The sequence below is a fragment of the Empidonax traillii genome, unplaced genomic scaffold, assembly GCF_003031625.1.
Source record: "Empidonax traillii isolate 1590-97213 ecotype Southwest subspecies unplaced genomic scaffold, ASM303162v1 scaffold277:size2070623, whole genome shotgun sequence".
NCBI classification, from domain to species: Eukaryota; Metazoa; Chordata; class Aves; order Passeriformes; family Tyrannidae; genus Empidonax; species Empidonax traillii.
Genome location: NW_020955470.1, coordinates 1,668,560 through 1,689,245, shown reverse-complemented (window position 1 = coordinate 1,689,245; position 20,686 = coordinate 1,668,560). Strand labels below are relative to the sequence as shown.

Sequence of the window (20,686 nt, the reverse complement as noted above, 5' to 3'; positions counted from 1 at the left end):
TTTAAACACCTTCACAGCTAAAGGTTTGTCCGGATCTTCATCTCACATTAGCTATTTGTATTTTCTTCTTTTTCATATTGACAAACATTATCCTGCTTGTTCACACTGCTCCAGAAGTTCCTTCTTCTATATTGTCATACCGCTTGACCATTCTCTCTGCATCCTTCTATGCACAATCCTCCGTTCCAAATTTATATATGGGGAATGACTCATCTTTGCTTTCCAGGCTCCTCTCTCTTATGTACACTTTACTGTCCACGTCTTACTTGCTATCACACCATTTGCTCACATTTCTAGTTGGTTCATGATGTCAGTATCCACTTACTAAACTTTTAACAAGCCTGTATTTTCACTCAGGTCAACTTCCACACTTGAGTAAGGAGACTTTCAAAGCACTTGCAAAACTACTTCAATGCCCTTCAAACATCACCTTAAAGCTTTCCTTGCCACAGTCCTAAGAAAGCCACTTCAAATGGCTTTAAGTTTAGACTAAAGTCAAACACCTATCACGTAGAGCAACTAAGTCATTTTGTTTGTCAATATTAAAACTCTGTCATATATTAAAAAAATCAGTTCTCTGCAGCACAACAATTTCACAACACACACAAGTACACACCTTTCCTCCTTGTGGTGGTACCCAGCACAGTAATGTCTAGTGTCTGATGAGGCTGCTAAGTATTTAGGATCATGCAAATTGTAATACTGCCTCCCTAATCACAGAAGTAACAGATTAATTACTTATATTCATCCAGATCATTGTCCTCCGACTACCTCCATTATCAGCCCCCAACAAACAAGGTTTTGGCTCTGTCAGTGGTTGTTGTGGTGGCATGGATCCAACAAACTTCTCAGATTTAAATCATCATAGCATCCTGTCTCAACAGACATAACTAAGAACAGCTTAAAAAACAACTGGATATGCTAACCGGTACTTGAAAAACTGTCTAATCTAGACAATCTAAAGCAGCCAGCCTAAAGGCCACCTGAGGATAGAATACCTGTCAGAGACACAAAAATGGACACAAATAATGATTTCACATTTTTAAATCGCAGCTTCCATTCTGACCATTTCCTCTCAAAATGACAACAGGCTCAAGTCACCTTATTCTGTCACTAGAGAGGTCCAATCCCATCTTGTTTTGCCTTGCTAGAGAAGATACTTTTGATTCAATGAACTTCTCAACAAGTGTAACTTATATGACATTAGCAGGATTCAATTCAAATATAACTTCAAATTCACAGATTCTGACTTCCCCCTATGTCCAGCCCCCTGCAGTAGGAAGAGAAAGAATGACTGGACAGAAGACATAAACCACTGTAAAATAGAAAAGAATTTCAAACAAAACAAAGAACATAGCAAAGATCACACAGAATCAAAACCCATGAACTCTTCCCCTTTGCCAACCATTCTTATGTCTTGATGTTACTTCATGAGTCACCCTCCTGTCTCTTGTGCTGAACACCTGCTCCAAGGGAACGGAAAGGGAAGCAAGCCTGAACCCCCTGTGTACCGTGCACAGCTCTGTCACAATAAAACTGCTTCCGTTTCACAGATGATTCAGGAGGGGCCTGTGGACTAAGTGAAACTGCACTAAACATACACTGGAACCAGTAGTTGTGCAGAACTTAGAACTTCTGTTGTCAAGTTATTCACTACTTCTGGCTGATGCTCTTTCTGATCTGGGAAAACTCCACTTCTCTTTTGCCAAACAGCCCACATTTTATAAATACAAGAACACAGAAACCAAAAAGCTAGAAAACCAAATAATTCTAAATTCTAATTACTGTCAAGAAAACAGATAAATAGGAATATGTGTTGGGCTTAAGCACTGTATTATTCATACAACTTAGTAAAATATGAAAGGAAATTATTGAATAATAAGCACAACATTTCAGAAATAAGGAAGACGTTTCTATTGAGTACAAGACCAAGAGCAATCAGAAAGCTCACTGCTCCAGCAACATCAGTGGCTTTCAGGCATAACTTTTAATAAGCCATACAAAACATTATGACAAAACCAGTCCCTTAAAATCAAACACAGAAAGGGATACAGAAAAGAAAAAGAGAGAAATTATGCATGCCATAGTTGGTTTTCCTGTTCCACATAGGTTGTAAGTTACTGTGCTGGATTCCCTCTCCAATTTGACTCAGCTTAGTCAGTTGCACAGCACTATGATAAAAAACTGGACCATTTCTACCCTCATAGCATCTACCCTTCTCATCCATCATGAGAACCATCAAAGATTTCCTGCTATAATCTTGCCGGGACACCTCTGTCAAACACCTTACTGTGTCATGACAGCATTCGCCACAGGTTTTTTGGCACATTAATTACCTAAAGACACCAGCTTCACCTGGCACCCTGCACCTTTAACTCCTGAATCAGCTTTTTCAAGGACAAGCTGAAGAACTTCTGCACCAAGTTGAACTTGGAAGACAGAAAGATCCAGGAACTTAATCCATGCCCATATAAACTGAAAATATTTCTTGCTAGTTATTCCAAAATTACTCTTAATAATGAGTAGTCATGGCACTCATATAACTGTGTCTCACCTAAAAAATCCAATGCGCAGGCTGGAAGGTGTAAATACCTTCCCCAGATCTTCGTTCGCGAAGACTGGCCAAGAAGAAGAAGAAGAAGAAGATAACCCTATATTGGAATTAACTCTTTAAGAAACACGTATACCTCTAAAACATACACTACTTTTACTGAAGGTGATCTTTCTTAGTAATCCATGCAGTGGACTACCAGAAACTCCAAAACTTAAACAAAATGTAATTTGAAATGTTTTCTATAGGATTTTCTACTGCTTCCATCTCATTCATACACCTCAGCTTTGGTTAAATGGCTAATATTTTTTGCCCCAAAGGTAAAACAGAATCTGATAATGTCCTAATTTTTAATTAAATAGAACAAAAGGCCCATTTCAAAGAAATTACTCCATTTCACTGTGGAAATGATTCAGCCCTTGTGTAGTCTTTTTTTTGTAATACATAGAAACCTTTATTTCATCTATAAACTGTTAACCACATATAGAGGCAGATAAACAAGAAAATACACACGTGTTTTTATATCTCAATCAAAATTAGATACAAGAAGTCACTTTACTTTCTGTGGTGCCAGCAGGGCTTGGGGTACACCCTAGTAAACAAATATATTTTCCTCTTTCTCAAGTCTGGTTATAAATTACAACAAGTACAAGGAATGTCAGAGACAGATCCTTAGTGACAGAGCTGTCAGTTGACAGAGAATCACACATGGTTTCCTCACATGCAGTCAAAAGGGGTACCTTAAACTACCAGGAGATCTAACCTCTTCAGAACAACTGTTGCACAAATACTGAACTTCAAGATACGTGCCACCTAACAAAATCAGAATTTTTAAAGAAGTCATTTAGAGAACAACAGTTTTAGATACATATTCAAAAACATCAAAATCTTGATTCAAAACACAGAATGTCTGATCAGAGAGTTTTACCATTACTCCACTCCTTTTATCCAGTGTGTGGGCTGAAGAACTAAAGGGCAGGTTTCAGAAAATAACTATGTAACTATGAGGATAAACTACAATTCTGACTAAATTTTCTGGGCACTATCATACATAATGTTTCATTCTTCCTCTGTCACCATTCTTTGAAACACATTAAATGAGGTGACAGCCATAACCAGGAGCCACGCCACCCCCCTGCAGAAGCCGTCCATGTGAAAAAAAATAAAAATATCAGAGTCAGATATCATACACAGAACTGATCAGGCACTTACACAGCAGAATGCACGCCAGAATTCAATCCTACTGTCATTTCTCATCCTAAAGAAAACCCCCAATGGGACCTTTGCCCACTGTTCTTATATTGCCAGCATAAAGATAAGAATGGTAAGAAAAAGTTTCTCTTGCAAACAGCCACAGTTTTGTGTCCTTACAATTCTCAGTTCTTCCACTCACCAAGCTTCACCAGAATATTACATCTGCTTAAAAATCAGTATCTCTGGAAGACCTTATTAGCTTACAGGGAAGAGACAGAAAATTATACAACACTCAACCCTCTCTTTTGCCCACTGCAAAACCAAAACCAAAACCACCCCCAAATCACCAACTATGTTGGTCTAAATTCAATAACCTCACATCTTTCTTTTGGGGTATGTGTTTAAAACCTTGCTATAATTTTCTTTCCCTCTCAGCCCTTCCCAACATCCCCTACTACCACAAAAAGGTGAAAGATGAATTCATCTAAGAAAAACATGAATGTTTTTATTCTTTTTGGTTTAGTATGTTTTTAAAGGAGACAAACAGCACCATTGGCAAACCACTAGCAAAAAAAAAATAAATAATTATTAAATAAAAATCAACTCCGATCCCAATGCTTACATTAACCAGCTGGTTTTGTCTTGTCTTCTTTCACAATCTCCCCATAAATAATTTTACTTTCTCTTGCTTTTCATAAAGTAGAATGTTGTATGTCCTTTTTTCCCCTACAGAAGTGTTCCCTACCACACCTAGCCTCCTTAACTTCTTATTTTTCCAAGAAGAATGACAAAATCATCAAGATATTTTTCTGAAGAATTAAAAAGATACTGAGAGCAAAACTAATCAGTATCCCTTTAATTTTGCACTGATGTTGCCAAAGGATTTATCAAAAAGCTTCCATCAGACATTTGTGGGGGAAGTCAAAATAGGAAAAATATAGTGTAAGCAACTATACAATAGATTTAAAACTCCAGTTTGCTTGTGTAATCATAAAGTAAAATGGTCAAGTTTAGGGTGGTGCAATAATGACTGTATACCTCTAGTTTTAACACAAAATCAGGAAAATTATTAGAATTTTTTACATAACATCCTTAATGTCAAACGATAATGAATCAGTATGGTCAGTGAAAAGATTATCTGAGACAAAACACACACATCATGAGATTGAAACCTCAATAATACAAACCCACTGAACTGGGAAACGGAAGTTGACTATGACACCAAGTACCCAGATATAGACCTAAGTCCCATAGGTCATATTTAACCCTGCTGTAGTTCACAGAGGTACTATCACGGGATATCTTTTGCTCCTTTACAGCCTGTGCCTACCTAGAAACACTCACAGCACACTCAATGCTTGCGCATTAACTAGACCAATTAACACAAGTTTTGTACACAAAACCAAAAAATCCCACTCTTCTGTTATTTTCTTCAATATCATATGAAGTAAAACACATGCCTCCTAACTTAATCTATAATCAGTTACAGGTTAAGACTGATAACAACAGAACACTGTATCTACCTCAGGTACACAGTTACTGTGGCATTTTACAGAACACAAATTCTCAAATAAATACAGACTTCTTTTATTATGCACGCTACCTGCAAGAAGATCTTTAATTTTTCAACTATGCCATTCAACTTTTTAAAATTCAACATAAATTCTAAATGCTGCTCCAATTCTGATAACCCTTCTTTTAGCTAAGCCGGTTGCTTGGTAGTGATTTGTCAGATAAATTACACAATACTGTTTCTGTTTCCTGATTAGAGAAGCAGATAAGTTTTTTTTTTCTGGCACAAACATTTATGCATAAAATTTCTAATTTTCTCTGAACACTTGCAACAACTTTGTAACCCCCTCTCCACAAGTCTGCATGCCAGTAAAAGTCAACCATGGATAGACTGCATTTGCTGAAGGAAAACTTAGAGTAAGTATTAGCATGCAAAAAGCAATTCTGTCTACAAAACTGAACAAACGTTCAGGAAATTTCTCTCCCTCTGTGCTGCCTACATATGCATTGCAGAATAAAGGAAAGCAGAGAGCAATATTTCTGTGCCTTTACTTTTACCCTTAAGGTGGGGCACAGGGGGCACCATGGCCTCAGTGCATCTCTTGCATTACAGAGTTGAACAGCACAGTGACTGTGACCCCTTTGCCCAGGGATGTGCAAAGAAGTATCAACCCCTTGGGCAGGCGGAGACTTGGCAGTGAGTGTTTCTACCCCACCACCTCCTGGGAATGCTGCCTCCCAGGTCCCCACCTGGGCCAAAGGGAGGAGGAAGAGCAGCCCACCACTCTCAACACATATACCACACAACCAGAAAGGAGGCAGTGAAGCAGGGATGAAGCAGGGATGGCACTTTTTGCCACCCGACACCATATTTTTCTACAAAACCAAAGTGAAACGCTTTGTGGTGGTCTGGAGGAGACCACTTGTCTTCCCATCCCTTTCCCCCACCATGCTCTCCACACAGTTTCACTAGTCTAAAAAGACTCCTTTGCTCAACTGCTTACAAAGGGATGGCCGCATAAATCTCGTCACATCAACTAAAGATGACAAAATGCAGACAAATACGACAGGAAGCAAATGCAGAGAGATCAGATTTTACATTATCTTTATCCAACAGGACAGTAATTTCTGATACTTAAAATCCTGTCTCTGTCGTTCTCAGTTACTTGACACAAGTAACGTTTGATTTTTCTAAAACACCACTTACAATCTCCTGGCACCACAGATGCCATAAAAAGGTCTACTCAAATAGATAAAGTTGTAAAGAAAAAGGAGTTGGGTTTGGTATTCAGACCTATCATGACCACAACCCTTGTCTATGAACAAAGCAGTCAAAAAAATCCAACATGTCACAAGACAGATGTGTGCAAGATCAGAGTAAAAGCACAAGCATTTCTGCAAATACATGAGCAATGTCTCCTGCAGACTAATCTAACTTGTCACACTTTCCCCCACCTTTATGAATAAGGACGGTGAGGCGCACGAAGATTTACAGTGGGTGTTCAGACACACAGATGGGTGTGGTAAAAACACCTGTATTAACAGACTGTTTAAGTGAATACAGAAATATTTCAACACATACTAATTTATTCAAACTTCATGAAAGTTCTTTCTAAGTGATCTAATACAAGTTACTACTTGGAACAATAACATTTATAAAGCTTTTTATTTTCTAAATATAACAGTCGGGTTTGTTTTTTCATTTATATTACACCACAAGTACTATAAAAACCAGTAAGTGCTTCACACCTGTCACCATCATAATGTCAGCAACAGCATTACACTTCGTTTGGAAAAAAATTTTCTGGAGAGTGAGTTTACATAGAACTCCTTTGCTGGAGTCTCTAACCCCCCAAAAAACTCCAACAAGCCTAGAACTGATAATCTAAACTGAATCATTCTAGGAAACAATTTGCATATTATGTATGATTAGAGAGTAGGGATGTGCTTCAATCTTTATGTCTCGAGTAAGCTTATAATAAGAATTTGTGTTCAAGGACTTCTGAGCACAAAACATTTTATCTCAACAAATTAAGCTCCTTAGGAAGGCCAAGATGAAGTAGCAAGACTTTTGTTTGATTATTTTTGAATCAACATTACTGACAGACGTACAAACTGCGCCTTGAACCTTTTACTTATAAATATACTACAGGAAAATCCCAGTTCTGCCGCTAAGTTATTTTTGGGCTGGCAAAATAAAGAGGTTCAGGCACGTAAGAATCAAGATAGGAACACAATCAAGCTTAGCATCTCTAGAAAGGTCTTCCAAAAGGGAAGTTTTATGGTATTTTAAATGATTTTAACAGGTTCTGAATACAATTTTATAGTTTATCACACAAATCTACATTACTGATTAATTCATTCTTTTTTCAAGAGGTTGTTTAGAAAACATAAGATTCCTTTGAGCTGCCAAGATGCTTAAAATTGAATGCACGTGTAATGACAACTACAATATAACGAGAAATTTAACATCATTTCAGAATATATATTATGACATTACAGGTAATAGCAGGATTTCTCTCAGCATGAGTAAGCCACATTGAAGTTTCACTATGATGGGATCGTTCATTATGAACTGACTTTACAAGAAGTATTTCTCATGACAGAGAGGTTGTATATGTAAACTGCTTTCTTAACACAACAGAAACAAACAAAAAGCTACATGAAAGAACGTCCCAAAGCATTTCACTAGTTGCATTAGGTGTTCCCCCAGCACGATGTTAATGACACATATCACAAACGAAAGGTGTAAATTTGATTTGTTTATGCTCACCACTAAAGTTTCTCTTCTCGCAACTGACAGAACTGCGTCAGGCATGGCACGTTGGCAAATACCACTAGCCTGGAATCTGCCTATTCACACTGATGGTACCAGAAAACCTTACGGCCCAAATGGCTCATTATATTTGGTTTTGCATAATATACATGGCTTAGTCTAATGTAAGATAATATTTGACGCCGGCCACTCAGTTGTCTGCAAGTCACACTCAGCAGTGAGAATGAAAAAATAAAATGTGACTTTGCATGAACTCAAAAATTGTAACAGACTCTTTCTCTCCGCAAGTGAAAATGTCTTCGCTACAGTCGCTAATGATAATATAACGTGTAAAGTTGATGCCCAGGTTTATATGCTTATCTTCACACAGAAGCAACTGAGATGTTGCACGAAGGGATAGGGTCTACAAAAAAAATCCAATATGGCCACTGATGTGTAGTTGTCTTTTGACTCAAAATTGCCTTATCTTTTACCACGTCTGTCAGGTGCACGCATACACCTGTTATACCCGTACTTCAAAAGAAGTTGACACAGTGACAGTCATCTGCGTGTATCCAATCCTGAAACATTCTTCACGGCAGAGAGATCCATTTGCCTTGAGACTACCCTGTCAAGGCCAAACCACAGTCATCCACAACCACCAAGAGACAAGACAGGTAGAGAGGTGTGCCAGCACTATCCACTTACCTTCTTTATTAAGCCTCATAACCTCTCTGCTTTTTCCACCCTCCTTTCCAGTCTCTTCTAGATCTACACCTGCAGAAGAGAAGCAGAGTCAGGAAGCGCCGAGGGCCCTGAGGTGTGCATTTATTGTTTGGCGAGGGGAGGAGGAGGAGGAGAGGTGAGGAGGTGAGCACTGTTTCTATTTGCAACAGCAAAAGCACAATGGTCGGAGCATCTGCCAGGGAGCGGAACCGCCGGGCCCCCCGCGGCAGCACCCTCCGCCCCCCCGCCTCCCGCGGCATCCTCCGGCCCCTCCGCGCATCCTCCCCCTCGCCCCCTTCCCCCACCGCGGCGCCGGCCCAGCGCCGCGGGGCAGCGGCACGGCAGGCGCGGTGTGCGCCTCCCGCACACATGGCACGGGGGCTCGGCCGGGCGTCAGCTGAGCGCCCGGGGGGGCGGCACCTCCCGGCCCCGGCGGGAGGAGGGAGGGGAAGGGAGAGAGGGGAGGGGGGGCGGCCCGGCCGGACCCCGGCCCCGCTCCGGGGGCAGCGGCGTGCGGAGCCGGAGCGCGGCCGGTCCCTGCCCTTACTGTGCGGGGGGGCGGCGCCGTGCGCGTGCGGGGGGGCGGCCTCCCGCACCCAGGCGGCCCAGGGCTGGCCCAGGAACGCCTCGGGACTGGGCACGGGCCGCTCCAGGGCCGCCATGGCGCCGCGCCTGCTCCTGCCTCCTTGTTGCTTTTCCCGTTTCCTTCGGCGGCGGCGGCGGCGAGCGAGCGAGCGAGACACGGGATTCGAGAACGCCGCACGTCATCCTCGGGACGTTCCGCCGCCCACACGGGGGTAGTGTCAGCCCCTGCTCCCTATCAGATCGGGCTCCCCGCCGCACAGCGCGCATGCCCGTGCCCCCTGCGCCTGCGCCCCGCGCCGCCGGCACCGGGCCCGCGCCCGCCCCGAGGGGCGCCGGACCCGCGGCCCCTGCGCTGCCCTCCGGCCCGACCCGGCACCGGCACCGCCTGGCCGGCCGAGCCGAGCCGAGCCGAGCGGGGCCGCGGCCCGAGAGTCTCGCCGGGAAGGCGCAGCCGCCGGCCGTGCGCTCCCCGGGGCTGCGCGCCCGCCGCGCGTCTCGCAGCGCCCCGCAGTAAGTGCCTGGGACGGGCTCTCGGTGACTGCGGCACGGCCTCGCCGCGCCCCGCCGCGGCCCCCCATCGACCCCGGAGTGTGGGCTCGGGGCTCCCCCGCCCCCCGGCTCCTTCCAGCTGCGCTTCTGTGGATCACCTATAGCCACAGCCACAGCCATTTTGTTGCCCGAGTGCTGCCTGATCTGTAGGGCTTCGTCTGCTTGCAAATGGGATTTCCCTGGTTTTGGTGTTTTAGGCAGGTAGTACCTGGTGTTTTAGGTACAGCAGCTCTGAGCTCGCAGGTCCTCCTCCTCTCAAACAACACCGAGGTTTTCATCTCGCTCGATGTAACCTATGGGACGTACATGCTTTTAATTTAGGGCCGTGTCATCTCTGTTTATTTCTCCATTGAGGTAAGAATAGAAAGTGAAAATTATGCTCAGATATACCTGATCTGGGTAAGGAGTTACGCTGTAAGCCTGTTGCTGCAACTCACACCTTCTAAGCCAAACATGAACACCTCTGGTTAAGAACTTGGTTTAATCAGCCTCAGTGATGCATGCAGCATGCAGCACCCTTCATACAGCTCTGCAGCCCCAGCAGGAGTGCTGATGTTTATTGTTCAACAGACACTTCTTGGAGTGCTGATGTGGGCTTTGCGTGGCCCTGTCGCCGTCCTATGTCTTTTGCCAGCCACTCATTCAAGACCCTTTGTCACCATTCACTTTTTGCTGGTTCAAAGCATTGAGTGACAGTGCTGAAGTAGAGCATGGAATTAATCTATACTCAAGAAAAAACAATAGCATTTAGGGCCTGCTCAGGGTCTGGACTTGTGGCCAGAGGAGCAGGACAGGAATTGCTGAAGTCAGCACTGCTGCCTGTCTGAAGGTATATGGTGCTACAGTCTGGAATGGGTTTAAGTGAATTTCTCACTGCTTCATTAATTGGGCTCTTTACCACGCTAGAATGGATAAACGTTATGGGCAAAGGACAGACACCCTTTGGCTGTCAACAGATGCAGTGGTAAATACACACAATGTTCACATTCCACCTCTTCTGAAAAGTAGCTGGAATATACAAATCCCATCCTTAATACCTGGAGGTGAGCCTAAAAGCTTTCGTAAAATGTGGCCTGGCCAGAGTGCCTCCAGTCAAGTAATGTTAGCTACAAGAAACTTGAGGAGCATAGTCAAATAACTAGAAAACACACCAAAATGCACCTCCTATGAGAGTAAGTTGCAGCAGGCTTGTTAGCAACCAACGTGAAGCAGACATAAGATGCATGATCTTAGATAGATGTGTAATTTCCAGAAGCAGGAAGAGTGCTTGTATAATAGAAAGCCCTGGCAAGATCTCTTCTGGAATATTAAGTACAGTCCTATTCACCTGTTTAAATTAATCTTCCTACAAAAAAAGTGTGGAAAGGGTTACTAGAAAGATCAGAGGAATTAAGATTCTATCATATGAGAAGAATTTTACTTAGTCTAACAAAATTCAGCTGGTAGTGGATATATTTGATGTTTTTAATTATAAGGAGACGTAATTATCAGTGAGAAAGAAAAAATAAAGAATAAACATATGCTGCTTATGTTGAGGTTGAAAACCCTATTCTCTATACTGAAAAACACTTTGGTCAGGAATAGCAAGATGGAATTCCTTAGAAGGAATGATAAAGCACGTGAAGTTAATAGTCAACCATGTTTGGCACTTGTATTCAAATTCACTACAAGTTGGTTGAGCAAAAGTCTTGACAGCGGCCAGATAGTCCCCTAATTAGAGAAGTTACACTGCACAGCTTATACCATAACACTGCTGTGATTACCCAAGATGTGTATCTGGAGTCAAGATAGAAAAGAAAGGCACGTGAGCACCCAGGAAATCCCCATCAGTGAAAACCAACATTAGATTTCGGGGAAGTACGGATGGCCAAACATCTAACTAATATTAAACACTGACACAGGATACACAGGCAGTAAAGCAATTCCTAACCACACAGTGAGAAAAAAGGAGAGAGGGAAAGTACTTAATTCAAGCAGCCTCAAACCAAGCAAGAAAAGTGAAGGAACTTTCCAGCTTTGACACATGGCACTGATCTACATATTGCTTACCATGACACACTGCAGATCTTCAGTCTAGGCTCTTAACAGAAACAGACCATATGAAGGAAAATTAGCATAAAATCAGAGATGCAAGATGTATCAATCCCTTCCACAAAAGAAACAATCCAGTGACTTACAATTTGAGAGAAAGGTTTCCAAAGCCCTCCCAAAGGGATTCTTCCTCCTCCCTACCATATGTATTCAAAAACATAATCATTAAACAAATGGTTCCACAGTCAGAGTCATGCAATCATTTAGGTTGGAAAAGACCTTTAAGCTCAACTCCAGCTATTAACCCTGCACTGCCAAGTACAGCACTTAATCATGTCCCCAAGTGCCACATCTACACATAAACCTGACTTTCCAGTCATCAGCATCTTTTGTTTAAGAAGTACAAGTTTGCTTTGATTGTGTCTGTGCTGTGTCTATGAATCTGCACCAAGGAATGAACCCCATCCCTGAGCAAACCAGCCATCAGTTTGTCTCCATTGGCTTGTAGGGTGCAAGCCCTGAAGCTACAGAAAAATAGCCTCTGTTCTGCACCAGGGCTTCTCCCAAAGAACACTACTTATTTCACTCCAGATTGGTGCAAATCAAACTAGTGTGTGTTGTGTGGACAGCTGTGCATTATGCTCTAGAGATTTATAGCAAAATAGGAAGAGAGCTGATTTGACACTAGAGAAATTTTCCCATGGTTGGGAATATATGTAGCTTTGTCTTGTGAAGGTGAACTCGAGCTGCAGTTTTACTGTAGCAGGAACATTCAGATGGTTTCTTCTTCCCTTCTCCTGGCATCTGCTTTCACAAAATTCATAGGAAGAGAATCCTATTTAAGACTTTTACTCATCTTTCAAATTTGTTTTTATTAATCAGTGGAGCCAAAAGTTATGGGTGGAGACAAAAAAAGGGAGGGAAAGGCACAAACATGATCAGAGAAGACTTATTTCCATAGGAAATGAGTAAAAAAAAAAGCTGTACATGAAAATGTGGACCAAACATCCTCTGTTTCTTTTCCACCTGCCCACCAACATAGAAATTCAATTCTCCTATGACCTTCAACAAGTCATTTTGCTGCAGAAAAATAATTAACTCAGTCAGGAAAGGTACTTCTTTCCCTTCCTGGTCTCTCAGGATCTTTTTTATTTCAACTGCCAAGCAGGGGCTTCCTTTTACTATGTGGTTTTTCAGAATTCAAGATAATGCAGCTCTTATTTTGGTTGCAGCTTCTAAATACTACAGTGATCCAATCATAACATGGTATTAAAAAAGTAAACTATAAGCTAATTATGTCCTTTAATTGATAGACAGCAAAATACAGATGAAACCTTAGCTCTAATCTTTTTAATCCATATATCACAGGTCTTTTAATAAGATGATCTCCAAATGTAAGCTTTTTGCTAAGTAACCAGGAGATAAAAATCATATGTTCCAATATCTACTTACTAGAATTATAATTAAAGACTTGGGCTTTATAAAAGCACAGGAAAAGTTATGACATTTAGAAGAGATCTGAAGCTGCATATCAATCTTTGGCTTATTGGGAGATCAATCTAACATTTATATAATTTTCAGCATCTGAATGTGAAGAGAGAACGAACCGAAACAACACTTCTCACATGTGGCTATCAGGAACCTCATATGTAGTCATTGTGTACAATTAAATAATAATGTGATCCCGTTTCAACTCTACTGTCATACACTGAGAAAATACCACGAGTTTGCTGAGGGTGCACATGTAGTCACAACAACAACAAAATCGTGTATACCTGGCAATACGTGCACCAGATGGCTTTAAACTGGCTACAGAAGTGTTACAAAAAAACAGCTGTATAAGGCTTCAGTATCATAACAAGATTATAAACATATGATGCTTCTGACAAAGTAATTACGATTTAAGCAGTTTGGCAAGAAATTCATTAGCACTTTTCAGGATCCTGTTTTGCAATGGATTTACCACAATAGTGGTTTTATCTTATATAGCAGAAATTATTACATAGTAGACAGTTTTATGAACCCAGGTATCTACTTTGGTGGGAATGGAACAGTAAATGACTCACAAGACTTTCTTAAATATAGTCAGTGATGCATAAGAAAAGCACCGGCAAAGTAGCTGTCTATCAGTCACAGCAGCAGCAAAACTTCAATCCTCCTCCAGGATTTTGAGAAGTGTAAAACTAATGTGTATGTTGACTTGTGTGCAAATGGTTTTGATAGTGGATTTTTACACTCTTGCTAATTTTCAGCCGTAGATTATCGATCTGTTGTCTCTCTTTCTAGAGTGGGTAAATGAAATTTCTATTTAATACTACAGCAACACCTCAGGGTGCCAGAGAAGTTTGTATTGAGAAAGTGCAAAATGCATCAGATAGATAGTCCTGCATTTCTCTGGTGAAACTGATTCTGAAACTTTTTTTTTAATACAATGTAACATCCTAGTATGCTATGCGATAATTAGAGTAGCTGAATTAATGAAATAAAACAGATACTTTAAAAAAAGTCCTATACCTAGATTTCTGCAAAAAGATGCATACAGGATGGCCATTGAAACAATTCAATGCTTAGCAAGCCAAATGTAGAAGCCACTCTGGGCCAGTCTCCCTAGAGTGATTCTGGCCAAAAGTGCACTCCCTGTACTATTTCTTATCTCTCTGTAATTTCAGAAGGTGTCTCAAACAGTGTGTGAGTGCCATCATAGAAGACTTGAGCTAGAAAACTATATTAAATAGGCACTTATAGCAGAGAAATCTATTTTTAATGTTCTCTGAAATAACACACACAAAAAAATCTGAATTATGCTTTCAGTTCCATCTTAGCCAAAGAAGCCAGCACTTAAAAAAGAAACAGTCAGAAAAAATGGAGAACTGAAAAAGAAATTCTAAGTGAGATACTCTTGTATCCAAACAAAAACATATTTCTCAAACAGGGGTTACAAATTGCTTCACACGAAACAAAGCAATGCTTGAAACACTGCAGCAGCACTAATCAGATGAAATGGGGAATAGAGGTGTATTGCAGAGATTTATGAAGAGACAATGCACAATAAGGTAACTTATTATGGTGAAGTCAGGAAAGTTTAAAGAAAAAAAAATGCTACCAAAAAAATGAGCTATGAACTAGAGATGGGAATCAACAGTTACTACACATTTCAAACCTAAGAGAATTATGCAAGCACTGTGAAAAAATTGCACATACTTTGGTTCCAGTGTCTAAATTTGTTCTAAGCAATTTTGCCCAAGTATTGACTGTAGTCTAAGTGCATTAATGTAGTACTTTACTGTCTTTTCAAGATCCACATCTGCATCCTCACTGGACGCAAGGACTTACCAACTGCTTGGAAGAAGCGAAAATGTGTGGTGTGGGTTTTTTGGGTTTTGTTTGTTTGGTTGTTGTTGTTGTTGCAACAGTTTGGTTTTTATTTTAATCTGCAACAGTTTCAGGTTTTAGCCAGGAGTCTCTCTGAAAGTTCAGTTCAGACCATCTTGTTTCTAGTATTTTCTCTCCCTCAAGAATCTTTCCTATGTCTTGACCTTCACCTGAAGGTGGAGTCTCAGTGCTATAGTATAACCTGTATGAAACATGGATCTCAAACTCTCGTCCTAAAGCACACTACCCGAGGACCCTGCCTAACACTTCATTGACTGGACTTGTGGCAACAAACTGAGGATTAGACCAGGTCAGACAAGTGTGTTCACTTCTGAAGACTGAGGGGTAGATAGTATATCTATCTGGGAAATAGGAAGACATGAATGCAAGGTCAAAGAATACTCAACAGGCTAAAATTCAGTATCCCTGTATTGACAGGTACTCAGGAAAGATCACAGAGAAATTGTTTTAAAACACAGTCATCAATGTGTGTTTCTTACTGCTTCTTAAAATTATTAGCAGAAAATCACATTTACTTACTGAATATTTATGTTTGGTTTTTTAATTTGAAACATTTTTTTGGTAAATAACAGCAACAATAATATTTTTGAAGGCCGTATCCAGATTCTAGAGGAAGGCTCTTAACCATCCAGTTGGGACAGAAAAGAAACTTGGAAGAGCTACCTGCATTTTTGAAAGATGTGTGTCAAACTTCTTTATATTTTGAGATATAAAACCACTTGTGGATGATCAAAGTTACCTTGCCCCAGTATGAAGTTTGCATTCAAAAACCTGTGCTTTGCTCTCTCGCAATGCCCGTGTGAATAACCAAACCCACAGAACATGGTCCCCAAAGATCTTCACACATTTCTCGTGAGGTAGGCATGGAAGTATTCTTTCATTAAAAATTTAGTTTGCCCTGATGAATAATGTATATTCTGACTTTCCGTTCACCAGCCACGTTTGCGTGTGTTGGCAGCACACAACAGCTCTTCTCCCTCACTCTATCATAACCAAGATTCTTCAGTTCCTTCTCAGTGTAGATGCCATATTTCTCCTGTTTGTCTCTCTCTCTCTCTCTCTCCCAAATGCTTCCCTTTTGTGAATTTTGTTCCCATTTTTCTGTTACTTTACCCTAATGTTGGAGGTCGGGTTTTCCTCTCCTGCCAGATTAGTCCACTGAAGCACCAGCTTGGGTCCTGTTTTTTGCTCCCAGCCACACCCCCCACCGTCCCACTTGGGCTCAATTGCCTCACCAGTGGCTACCATGTCTTTTACTATGCCCTTCTTTTTTATTCCCTCCTTTGCAGTTAGGAGCCTTTCCTCTCCTTTCCCGTTTCCCTCAGTGGAAGACAGGCCTCTCCCATATGTCTCTCCCAGTCCTCTCTTCCTGTCCCACCAGACATCTGTGCCTCCCATCATAAAGCAGTTTGGACTTGCCCTCTTCTCCTCTCTAAAATGCTTCTTCAACTCTTGAGGAAAGTGCCCTTTCCATCTCCCCTCTTGTCAGCAGCCGGCTCTCCTCCGCCTCTCCCTGAGAAGCCAGCAGTCCTTCCCAGCCATGTTCTGGCCCTGGCTGGAGCCCTTTGCTCTCAGTTCAGGGTCCTGCCTCCCCTCCCACTATTTTCCACAAGTGCTGGTGCTCTGACTGTCCCCCTCTCCCAGAGCTTGCAGTTCCCCACTGTAAGCAGGGACTCATCCCTGGCAGGGCCAGGCACCATGCATGAGTGAGCTGAGGGTAGGCACCCAAGGGCTGCCAGATTTCAGCCTGAGTGGGCTGTCCCTTGGTGTTTCCGAGACACTTGAGTTCCTTCAGCCTGGCTGTGAAAGTTTGGGGCCATCCAGACAAGATGTTTGAATGAGGGTCAAACTGCAGTGCCTTTGGTGGGGTCACGTTTGGTTGCTATATCAGCAGGTAGCAGAGAGGGCCCAGCCTGCTCACATGGCTCCCCAAGCCCTCGGTGACTCCAGAAGCTGGCTCCAACCACACCTTGCTCGAGCTCCTGAAATGTTTTGACAATTGTTATGGTATGTCCTATTTCCAGCTCATACAGGAAGCAGACATGTTGAAATCACAGAAGAAAACAAGCCTGTTCGTCTTGTATTTCTGGCTGAGGCTGGAAGTGGAGTGCCAGAAATCAATTGTGTCTCATCTATTGTACAGGGAATTCTTTTGTAGCTCCTCACGCTCCTGGTGCTATCTTTGTGAGGAGCCTTGTCCTAATAAGATTCCCACTGCACCCTCAAAGGCCTTAGCAGGAATTGGGGTGTAGTGAGTGATGTGCCTGACAGCTAAAGGCACTGGAGGTAAAAAATAGGTTTATTATTTAAGCATTGGCTTTCATGCATAAACCTCTCAAGGGCCACCCTGCACTTCTGTCATCAAACTCTTCACCAGACCTTTTAAAATGCAGTATGATTGCAGAGACCAGATGTGGATGGACCTCAGTTACAATTTCACAATCTAATTTTTTTAATTAAATCCTCCACTTAATGATGTAAATACAATGTCCTTTGCTACTCTATTTGTTGGAAACCTATGGTTTGACAAATGTCAGAGCTAAGGCTGCAACTTTGCAGGCTCAGATTAAGAGAATCTTTGTATGTCTATGGCCATCAAACATTTTAACTGGTTAATAACACCCAGTGATGCAGCTCTGTGCATTGAATCCAGTCTTGTTTTGTAGATACTCAGCATGTGACATCTGGTATATGCAAAAGTTACAAGGCCGATGAAAAGTGAACAATAGTGGTTTAGGGAAAAAAAGCACAACTAAAAATAGTTACAAAATTAGCATTTGAGAATCTTGTAATTCAACTTCAGATACACATTTGATGCAAAATTATAGCCAGAACTTGCTGTTGTTTCCCAAATCTTTTAATTGACAGATAAATAAAGTGTTTTCCTTTAAGAGACAGTGGGCATCTGTGGATTCCCACTGTCTGTGTTTAATTCTGCTGAATAATATATAACACTAATAAGGGATGAATAGAAAATACCCAAATTCAAACCATTAACTGTACTCAAACTCCTCTTCCTTCTTGTGTGGAATTGAAGTCTTCCTCCTTGTGGGAAATTATAGTCTTATTCTGATACTAAATCTGAACTCCTAAATTTTTACTTGCGTTCATATTTATATTCAAGGACTGTAATTATCTGATAATACAATGCCTACTTTTCCTTCTGCACTAGGAGCAGTTTTGCGTTTGCAGCTACTGGTGACTTCAAAATACTATTACAGTTGTGGCCTGGGATGTAGGAAAGCTAGCAAAATTAGAATGCTTTATGTAGAGTGGGATGAAAAATTTCATGTAAGGTTATATGTCTAAGCATACATTGACTGTCAGTTCTCTATGGCAAGAGGTATCTAATCTTCCATTCATAAGAGCAGTGGAGCCCTTTTTTTCTGTGTCCTCACATATCATCATAATTAGCACAATTAATGCAACTCAGTCAAATCTACTAGTAGCATAAACAGGGGCATTTTATTGAATTATGTGTTCATGTCACAGTAGAGTTGAGCACTTCAAAATATTTCTAAAGATTTCCATAACTGATGGGGCAAAACTTACATCGTGCTGTTATAAACAAATACAAAGTTAGAGGCTATATGGAAACAGAGTGAGTTATGGTGGTGAAAAGACCTTGATAAACACAAGATTTAATAGCAGTACAATATGAATTTCTTGAAATAAAGAGAAGAGTCTACCTTGCAGAGGGTAGAAATAGTCTTGTATAGAGAATTTGTGGGTGCACAGAGCCATGAACATACGTCTTCTGGATTTGCAGAGGTAAAACTCGAAGGGCATCTCTAGGTCCTGAAAGCACTCACATGTGAGTGAATTCCTCCGTGTATTCAGGTTTAATATTTTTGCCTATGGAAATTTTTGCATCAGCTGACAACCCCCCCTCAGTCTGTCTTTGTCAATCTGAATCTTAATGTGGCCAACTGTTCTGTTCAGTTCTCACACTACATTTGTGGTGTAAGAGTCTAAGAGCATGCTGTGTCAGCCATGAGATTATTGGTCCTAGATTTTGCAAAATTTCCCATACACATTTTTAAAACAACAGCAGATAATTATGAGAGTTGGCAGATACCACAGACATAATTGTTTTCAGCAGTTACAATAGATGTTTTAAAAACATTTCCATATTCAAACCTTTAGTTAATTCAGGGCTAGTGAAATACAATTCTTCCTATTGTCTCCTGCCCTCGGGGTATCCTCTGGGGATAGCAACTAGCAGGACCTGCCTCTTTCTCTTTTCATTACTTTTCACCTGCCTGTCTCACCTTTTAGGTGACTGCCTGAGTTAATTTGCTGGGCTTTTTTATTTCAAAAAGTAGCATGGATAAGAAGTTCCATTGGTATCAAAATGTTATGTGTTAGTATTTAAGGAATGATGATGATATCACTGTCATTTTACTTCCCTTGTCTCCTGTCCTCCTCTCAAACTTGACCTGACCTGGGATTAAACAACCAGAAATGTTGTCACCATAATATGCTTCCTCATGCTCAAAGGGCACAAGTAGGCTGACCTCAGCACACAGCAGAAATGGCTGGAGTGGCAAAAGGTAAACAATAGTACACATGGGACCTTGACCGATGCATTTATACCTGTGCCCTGCCCGCAGCACAAGCGGCCACACCTCAGTGAGGTGATAGAAGTTTTCCTTTCTTTCCTATTCTTTCACTCCCCTACTCTGTTTACCTAAGCAGCAGGAGTCGTCCTGACAATTGTTAGTGAGAAAAGACACAGAATGTAATACATCTTCTTGTCCCTCAGGAGACATCTGATAAATTTGGAATGAACATCTAATTCCCCCCAGGATGCTCTGAATGTAAATTTGGAAAGAGGAATTTGTCCGAATAATTATAGTTTAAAAACCAAATTCCAAATATATTTATTTTCTTTGCTTTTTTGTTGGTGCACATTGCATACATGCTGGAAGAGATTTCTTTTTTGTGGTTGCTATGGTAAAAAGCAGTCCCCAGTTCTTTTACTTAAAACCCATGAACTGCAATTAACTGTTTAATGTTGTAACATGCAACAGCTCTAGTAACACCTTAACAGCTTTGAGCATGATACTCCCATCATCTCAGCAGATGGTGATTTTTGGCATTCTGTGTTTTCAGTGTATTCTTCTCTTTTATAATCCTCGCCATAATATCTTCTGACAAATGCTTCTGGAATAAATTCGAATTAGATTGTACTGAGACATTCCTCGGATCTTTTTGTGTTTCTGTTAAAGATGACCAATATATGAAAAAAAAGTTTGTATGTGTACCCCTGTCAACAATTATAAACCCGGATTTTAAAGTAAGAATCTGTTTCTTCTCATCTGTAACCATCAAAATACAGTATATTTAGTACACTATAGACCTACATCTGAACAGAGAAGGAGACATGA

At 41.2% G+C, this 20,686-nt stretch overlaps 2 protein-coding genes across 4 annotated transcripts in view; one reads left to right on the top strand and one right to left on the bottom strand.

Annotated features, from left to right (window-relative positions):
* The window catches only part of ATXN7L1 (ataxin 7 like 1), a 116,204-nt gene extending 106,635 nt beyond the window's left edge, over positions 1 to 9,569 (bottom strand). For all 3 annotated transcript variants that reach the window (XM_027890084.1, XM_027890083.1, XM_027890085.1), the window contains exons 1-2: positions 9,286 to 9,569; positions 8,721 to 8,789 (exon numbers count right to left, since the gene is read on the bottom strand). In XM_027890084.1, coding sequence (XP_027745885.1) covers positions 8,721 to 8,789; positions 9,286 to 9,400 — 184 coding nt within the window. In that variant the 5' untranslated portion in view covers positions 9,401 to 9,569. The remainder of the gene's footprint in view (positions 1 to 8,720; positions 8,790 to 9,285) is intronic.
* Positions 9,570 to 9,813: 244 nt separating this feature from the next.
* The window catches only part of CDHR3 (cadherin related family member 3), a 57,803-nt gene continuing 46,930 nt past the window's right edge, over positions 9,814 to 20,686 (top strand). Inside the window, exons 1-2 of the mRNA XM_027890090.1 lie at positions 9,814 to 9,833; positions 15,869 to 16,153. The gene's annotated coding sequence lies outside the window, so the exon portion shown is untranslated. The remainder of the gene's footprint in view (positions 9,834 to 15,868; positions 16,154 to 20,686) is intronic.